Source organism: Nothoprocta perdicaria, unplaced genomic scaffold (assembly GCF_003342845.1).
Source record: "Nothoprocta perdicaria isolate Ctin4 unplaced genomic scaffold, notPer1 scaffold_73, whole genome shotgun sequence".
NCBI lineage: Eukaryota > Metazoa > Chordata > Aves > Tinamiformes > Tinamidae > Nothoprocta > Nothoprocta perdicaria.
In genome coordinates, this window is record NW_020456010.1 from 2,440,159 (window position 1) to 2,448,268 (window position 8,110).

The window sequence follows — 8,110 nt, forward strand, 5'->3', positions numbered from 1 at the left end:
CCAAGGAGGAGTCACAGGAGGTTTGCAGCTGGGATTGCAACTGCTGACATTTAAGCATTGCAATCAGAAAGCAACAGTAAATTACACTGATTAGTCTGTTGAGGGCAAGGCACGCTGCAGGCTCAACCCAAGCTTCCATGAAGACAAAGATCTCTCTAAATAAATGCTCAGGCATTTGCAATCCTGCAAATGCTGCTCAGCACCTCTGTGCCAGCCACCATTCCCTCATGGGACAGCGGAGCAGGAGAAAACGCTTTGTGTTTCCTATCTTCAGCTGAAAGGGAGGGACTGCAAAGCCCACCGAGCTGTCAAATACACAGCACCTGAAGTTCTGCAGTCTTTATATATACACATAAAGTATACAGGTATACTTTRTATATACACATATACATGTATGTGTGCATATGTTTGCATAGAAATTGCATTCATGCATTCAAATACAGATGCACACGCTACATTAAAATCTTTCAGTCCTTCACATACCTGGCTGGGATGGGTTGTGAAGGCTAAAAATGAGTCGAGGTATTTTCCAAAGTTGGCTGGTGTTTCCACCTCAGAATCTGAGCCCTGTTGGGAAGACAAACAATTTCAGACTAACCTCACGTCACACCAGGTCACAGGTGGTAGGTCTCCAAGCAAAGCAGGTGCTATATCCAGCACCAGAGATTGCAAGGAAGGGGAGAAGAAACCACAGCAGAACAGATGCCCAGATCCCAACTCATTACTTCATTAGATCCCAACTCATTACTTCATTACAGAGAACAAAGTCACCATTGCTGGAAGTAACTACCCCTCCTGTTTGCTGTCCATTCTCGCTAGGATTACCGCGGCATCTGCCCCCTCCCTCGCCCCAAGCCCCAAAGGCTCCTTTTTGTTTCTGTGAGGCCTTACTCTGCCCTACCACTTCCCATAGCCCAGCTGCCTCGGCCTCCCCACAGCCAGCCCCTCTCCAGGAGCCTGCCTCCCTTGCGTGTGCCGAGGTGGGCAGAGAGGGAAGGGCCCTTGGTGGCAGCACAGCGCTCCCATCACCACTGAGCACCTGCCTCTCAGCACCCACACAAAGGGCAGAGAAGGAGGAACAGCAGGAAGACAAGAAGTTTTCTCAYGGCTTGACAGAAGAACAAACAGGGAGGCTCTTTTGAGTGTATCTAGTGTGGAAATTTAAAAGGCTTCCAACACAGGAGCAATTTTGTTAAGTAGCTCTCCTGCAGCAGGAGAGACAGCAACAAAGCTAAACCATTTTCAGTAATGTTGCATCATTTCACAAAGGTATCCCAAGATGACTCTTGGTGACAGCACAGGCCTGGAATGAGGCGTTGTCCCCTCCATTCTACATTCCTAAGACCTGTCAGGATGCAGTCACCCCAGCACCAAGCAAACCAATTTCTGCCTCTTCCAAATGTGTGGAGAGAACCCTAKGGCTCTGCAGCCAACCACACTTAGAAGAGGATTGCCTCATTCCCAGGCCTCAAGCCCAGCCTTGCCAGGACTGCTGCTGGAATTAGTACTTAGTGCTAGAATTAGCAGACACTTACCAGCAGCGCRCAGAGCTGGCTGCCCAGCGCACACAACACTTGGCAAAGTCGCTTCAAGAAAACGTAGTGCTTCTCCACCAGGCCCTCCCCATCTGCTGTCCTGGGAATGAGGAGAGTGGGAAATACAGGGYGGCAGTTACACAGGCTGTGAGAGATGGGCACGCTGCTATCTTGTAGAGAAAAAGAGCACTGGAATRATTTAATTTTATCTCAGTGGAATTTCCTACTAATGACACAATAGTTTAATTAAAGTCTAAACTTTCTAGATTTGGCTCTCTCTCAAAGCCCCTCCTGACCAGGTGGTGGCCAAAAGAGAGAGCTGGGGAAGCCGAGATACTCGCACCACTTTGTTCTTCAATTAGAGAATTCAGCAAAAATGCAGATTTTCAGGTTTTACAAAAAGAGTGGTTTTGTTCTTTCCTAATCTAATCCCAGCTTCTCGTAGTTGAGCAGCAAGGTTACAAATGGAAGGCTGTTTGTAGGCAGTTTTGTGGGAAATTAAGAGCAGCAGGATGGTACTCACTGGGCAGCGGAGAGAATGTAGTGCATGGCAACGTCTCCAAACAGGACCATCAGGGGCTTCCGATCCTCCAGCTTCCCCTACGCATGAAGTAAGATAAACATCTCAGAACATGACTGTTTCTTCCCATTTGCAAGTGGAGACGGAAAATTTCTAGGTGTTCTTCCATCCAGGGATGGGGTTTCTTTCCACTGGTGACCTCAGTAAAAAGCACGACTAAAAAATATCTAATGCATTCTTGATTTCAAGCATTTTCTCCAGCTCCTAACACCACAGGGGCTTCAGGCTGAAAAACATCCTCACACATGAGTTCTTCACTGCATCACACTTTTCTCCGCTGCAGACTGGCTCGTTATTTAAAGGCAGCTGATGAACAGTCAGCCTAGACATTAAGGCTCTTGTAAACACAGAGGATCACAGCACCTTTTAYGTCCTGTTATCACTGCTTGAGGCACTAAACTGAAAGGTGACACAGCTAGGTGACAATATTTTGCATCCTTCTCCAGTCATAGAAAGCACCAAGGAGGAGAACAAATCAGTGGGGATCCCCAATTTCAAAGCTGTGAAGAGAGGCAGGCACAGATGCTAAAGAGGGTTCCAGCAGCTACTCTATGTATTGTACCGGTGTGACACTCACTCTAAAAGCCATTAACCTGAGCAGCCAAAAATAAGAGCTTTATTTCCTTAAATAAATGCACAAAGACACCCTTGCTTAACCTGAAGAAATACAGAGGAGAGAAGGAGTGGGGAAAAGAAGTGTGTGTGTGTGGGGCGGGGGGCAGGATGCCAAAGAGGCAAGAAGAAAACTCACTTTTCTGCTGACAGCAATCAGGAGACACTCAGCTGCTCCTACTTGGAGCTCAGGTTCATTCAGGAGCAGACACAACATCTCAAGGAGCTTGCAGTTGTCTGCTGTGATGTGGCTCAGGGCCACCCAGTCAATGTAGCCAGCCAAGGTGTTGAGTGCTGCAATCCCCACACGGCAATTGGCCTGGGCCTGAAAACAGAGCGGAACCAAGAGGTCAGAGCCAAGGAAAACATCCACTTCCCCCTAAAGCTGCCCATTCCCCATGGGGCAACATCAGAGGTGCCCTGAGAGACAGAGGAGTCAGCAAAAGGGTGCATGTCCTCACGCTAAGGGGCAAGGACTGGGCATTCCTCCTCTCATGCACCTCTCATGTCACCAGAAGAATTTATACTATGGGCAGGTGGACAAGCCAGGAGCAGACCCYGCAGTCTGGCAGAAGAGCATTTCGGACCAACCTTACGAGTGGCTACAGCACTGACCCTTACACAGCTGCACTCACCTTCGGCTCCTGATCCAGATCAGCCTTCTGGAAAAGAAAATAAGAGAGGGCAGGTGAGCAGCTACAGCAGCCACTGCCACCACCCACCGCTGCACGGGCCTGCGCTCGAGAAAGCAGCTTCACGGAGCAGTTCCCTGGTGAAAGAGGCTGCAACGTTGCCTGCAGCTCAGGACATCATTGCAGCCAGCACAGCCACCTCCACAGCCCCACGGCACATAAGACAACCAAACTTTCAATATTAAGGTTGGCCACAATTTCCTTTTCATCCAAAAGATGACAAGGCAGGCACCAGGGGAGGCACAGGGCACAAGAAGGAGAGGCACCTCATTGCTTCCTGGAAACTTCCAGGGGAGATGCTTTTATCTTTTCAGAGCATCCTACATTGAAGAACTAGTCTCCGAAAGATGCAGGTGGYTTCTGCTCCGTGAGAGTGATGTGTGGAATGGTAATGATTGGGTCCACGGTCAGGAAGGCAGCAGGTGAAAGCTGGGGCAAGAGCTTAGGGCCTGCCTTGCAGCCCCAAAGACCCAGCTGCAGCACCGTGCTGCTTGAGCCAGCTTTTCCCTAAGTGCTGCAAAGGCAGTGTGGCTGCCACGGACGCTCAGGTTCCATCAGCGCCTCACATTCAAAGACACCACAAGTGCATCTTCCTGCTGCAAGGGCTTGGTTTGGAAGCTCTGTCCACCAACATATTCTGGGCAGTGAATTTAAGTCACTCTGCGCCTGGACCATTTAACACCGAGCCATGGGAGCAGAACTGCATTCTTAACCACAGATGATGGTCTTGGGGAGCTGCACGTGGCCTCCAGCAGTGCCAGTGTACAGACCTGCAACTGAACACCCAACCCTCACGATTTACCCTGCATGAGGGTTCACGAACATCCCAAAGATCTGCTAACCTGTGGAGTGGTGAGGGCTTCTTGTTCCTGGGGTGCTCCAACCTTGCCAATCAGAAAGATTCCACCGTTAGCAGAAGCAGCCACACTTCAGAGCCTCAAGCACTGCAATTCAAACCTTCCCTGGAAATGCATTTCAGCCAGACTACAGAACGCACCAGGGTTCCCCACCCACCACCATGAACTGCCTGCTCTACAGCAGGATTTGTTCAGTCTGTTAGTGCAGCAGGAAAGCAGCGAGAAATCAGCGAGGGACAGACTCTTCCATTGCCTCCCAGCTTCACCTTTAGTGCAGCTCCAAAAAAAGAAAAAACAAAACAAAACAAAAACAAAAACAAAAAAAAAGAGAAGTACACATATGCAACTACTACTAGCCTGGTTTTTGCTATATGCTTCACTTTCTCTGATCTAACTCCTCATGAGAACAGCCTGGAGTAGAGATCTGCCTTCACCTTCTATCTTGGCCAACTAGAATGCCTCTAACACCAAGTAAGAATTCAGGAAAGAAGGGGCTGCTTTAGGAAACCCTCTTCTTGTCAATACGTGCAGAGGAAGGCTCTTGCCTTGTGCCTTACCTGAGTTCTAGACAGACCCAGAAACAATGCTGAGACACGAGACACCAGAAACACACACATCTTGGTGCATCAACGTGAGTAGGTAACTGCAGCAAAGGATGGTGGAAATAACTGCCCAGGATGAAATCTCTTTACCAACACTGTTGCCAAAGCTACCTTGAATCTACCTGTTTCTGTTACAGCCACAACTTCACACTTGCTCAGCTGTACCCCCACGTGCYGGCCGGATGAACTGCCCAGCAAGCACAATGCACACATTCACTCAAGAGATTTACACAAGCCAAACTATCAGTGTCMCTCCTGTCACCTTGGGCACTCATATTTTCTGATCAGCACAGGCTTCCTAGGTCACAGCAGATACAGTCACAGATTTCAGACAATTTCCAGCACAGGTTTCCTAGAGGATTCTCAAGCTCCTAAAAGCCTCCAGCACTGACTGAACCCAAGGAAAGGAGCCTCTTACCATGCGCCTGTATTTGTTGACATTCTGCTGCAAGGCAGTAAGGAGGAAGTTGAAGATCTTCTCCATGTTCTGGGTGAGTGTTTGCTGGATATCTCGTCGCCGCTGGGTAGGCAGCGTTTGAAAAGTCACCACGTCCTCCGCCAAGCGCAGCAGGATGAACATCACCAGCTCTGTCTGCGTTTCCTGACGTYGCAAAAGGAAACACACTCCGTGAGCCCAGCTGAAACATTAAAACCTTAAGAGACCAGCTGAGAGGTGACAAGAGAGAGAACTTTTATGAAAACACAAGCAATTGCTTGTGGAAACAGACAGAAGGTCTACCACAGCTGAAACCATCTCGTAGTCTCCTACAGGAATATTTGAGCCTACCTTGCTCAAAAATGACCTAGGCTTTCTTCAGGATGGCAGAAGACCAAAAGCTACCCCATGGCCAGTGGAAGAGCACAGACAGGTTTGTTTCCTACCCCTTGCTTGGAGAGGGTATCCAGTTCCATCAGCATATCAGGCCAGTGCTGCGGCCACTCACGCTTGATCATCTCCACCACAATGCGAGACAGAACATCCTTAATGTGACTTTCCTCCTCTAGGATGCTTTGAGTGCCCTGTGAGAGACAGAGTTATGTCAGCAGCAAAACCCACGGCATTCATCTTTCTGAGACGGGAGGCAGAGTGGCTCAAAATATTCTGGATGGCTTCAAAGGGAAGAAAAACAAACAACGCATCAAAACCCAAACAAAGCCCAATCTGTCATCACAAGCAGCTCTTGATCCCAGCTACCTTGAAGGGCACTCCCATCCTCCCATATGGCCACAGCTAGTGAATTGTGGGCATCAAGAGGATTTTCCTGAAAGGACGGTCACTTGGTCCTGAGAGCAATTTCATCTATATCATATAAAGGTCTTTAGCATCCTTRCAAAGGACCAGAGTGTTCACGTTACTGAACATCCTTCTAAGAAAAACAGAAGCAGCTTAAACATCTCATGAAAGCCTCCCAATTCCTTGCCATTTGAGGTGGCAAGGCTATCCTGCACACAAGCTGAATAAGACACACATAAATGTGGTGGAACAGTCTAGGCCACACTGTAAGAAGGTAAAGAAACACAGACTGAACTCAGGCCCTCTCTGGTAACTCATTAGAAGGGATTTCCTCTCTCTCTTCTTTTTTTTCCCTTCCATTTTCACTCCCAATTTCCATCCCCAAGAGAATAATTCCTTAGAGGACAGTGCAGGAGAAGAAGGTACTCACACTGGAGATGAGGCTCATGACGTTATTCTTTAGGTAAACCTTCTCCAGGCGAGGCATGTTGTTCCAGCGGAACCTGTCCAGTAAAATAAAGAAATATATAAGACACAACAACAAATCAAAACACTTACAAAGATCTCTACTCGATTCTCAATGAACTTTCACTTCTTTACCTAAATTATAGAGGACAACATTCTACAACTCCAAGTGCTGCCAGTGTTCAACCTCTCTTAATGAAAACATTGAGTTAAAATTACTTCTAGCAAATGGGTGGGCGTTGCTGAGGYCAACAGGCGTGAAAAGTGGCAGCAAAACCACAGAGCGTCAGGTCTGCAGTAGTCAAAGAGCAATCCCAGAACTTAACTAACACGAGCACTACTGGTTAATGTGAGCCTAATGACAGGGATCCCTGCAAAGACYGACCCTTTGCACCTACTTACATTCTGCAACATTAGTGTGTCTTAGAGCTCTGACTTAGCCTATGCATACCTCCCGAAGGCTGTTTTCTCCACTCCTTGTTTTACGGAGGAGAAAACAAACACCGAGCAGGGCAGCACCTGGCACCTGCAGCAGAGCAGGCTCTGTGCCCGCGCCAGGAGGCGACGGCTGGCGTGGAGCTCCCTTGCTTGACCGCAGCTCCGGGATGGAGCTCCCTTGCTTGACCGCAGCTCCGGGATGGAGCTCCCTTGCTTGACCGCAGCTCCGGGATGGAGCTCCCTTGCTTGACCGCAGCTCCGGGATGGAGCTCCCTTGCTTGACCGCAGCTCCGGGATGGAGCTCCCTTGCTTGACCGCAGCTCCGGGATGGAGCTCCCTTGCTTGACCGCAGCTCCGGGATGGAGCTCCCTTACTTGACCGCAGCTCCGGGATGGAGCTCCCTTRCTTGACCACGTGCTCCAGGATCTGGAGGCCGAAGTGCCGCACGATGGCCGACTGTGTCTTCTCGGCCAGCTTGAGCCCGCAGGGCACGCAGATGGGGCACTTCTCCTTGAACTCCTCGCAGAACTGGGGACGGAAGGAGCCGGCGGGCAGCGTGAGAGCGGGAGGGCAGCGCTGGGGGGATAACGGCGAGGGAGGGAGCGCACAGGGAAGGGTGGGAGGTCCGGAGAGATGGGGGGACGGAAAGGAAAGGACCCCTGCAGGAACGGGGCGGGGGAGGGACCCCGAGCAGGGGGAGGAGACGGGAAGGGGCCCTCCAGAAGTGCGAGGGGTGAGGGAAGGGTGGGGAAATCCAGGGAAATGGACAGGGGGAAAGGAGCCCCTCCAAGGCAGGTGAGGGGGGGAGGAGGAGTACACCCCCCCACACCCGACTCCCCAGGGAAAGCGGGGGGAGAGGAAACCTGGGGAAGCGGGAATAGAGGGGGGAGCGCAGGGAGGCCCCCCGCCCGCCCTCCGCCCCCGCAGCGCCCCGGGGCGCGGGGCGGGCCCCGGACGGGGCACCCGCTCGCGGCCAGTACCTTGAGCGCCTCCAGGCGGTAGCGCTGCGTGGAGGCCGGGTCCATGATCACCGTCACCGCCTTCACGAGCTGCTCGCACAGGCTGCTCACCTGCTCGGCGGACATGGCGGCCACC

The 8,110-nt window shown here is 50.9% G+C and overlaps 1 protein-coding gene across 1 annotated transcript in view; it reads right to left on the reverse strand.

Annotated features, from left to right (window-relative positions):
• Positions 1-8,100, reverse strand: part of XPO5 (exportin 5) — a 28,971-nt gene extending 20,871 nt beyond the window's left edge. The window contains exons 1-10 of the mRNA XM_026051223.1: positions 7,996-8,100; positions 7,422-7,543; positions 6,543-6,615; positions 5,761-5,898; positions 5,297-5,479; positions 3,363-3,389; positions 2,867-3,052; positions 2,059-2,135; positions 1,536-1,635; positions 484-567 (exon numbers count right to left, since the gene is read on the reverse strand). Of these exons, the coding sequence (XP_025907008.1) occupies positions 484-567; positions 1,536-1,635; positions 2,059-2,135; positions 2,867-3,052; positions 3,363-3,389; positions 5,297-5,479; positions 5,761-5,898; positions 6,543-6,615; positions 7,422-7,543; positions 7,996-8,100 (1,095 nt within the window). The remainder of the gene's footprint in view (positions 1-483; positions 568-1,535; positions 1,636-2,058; positions 2,136-2,866; positions 3,053-3,362; positions 3,390-5,296; positions 5,480-5,760; positions 5,899-6,542; positions 6,616-7,421; positions 7,544-7,995) is intronic.
• Between the last annotated feature and the right edge of the window lie 10 nt (positions 8,101-8,110).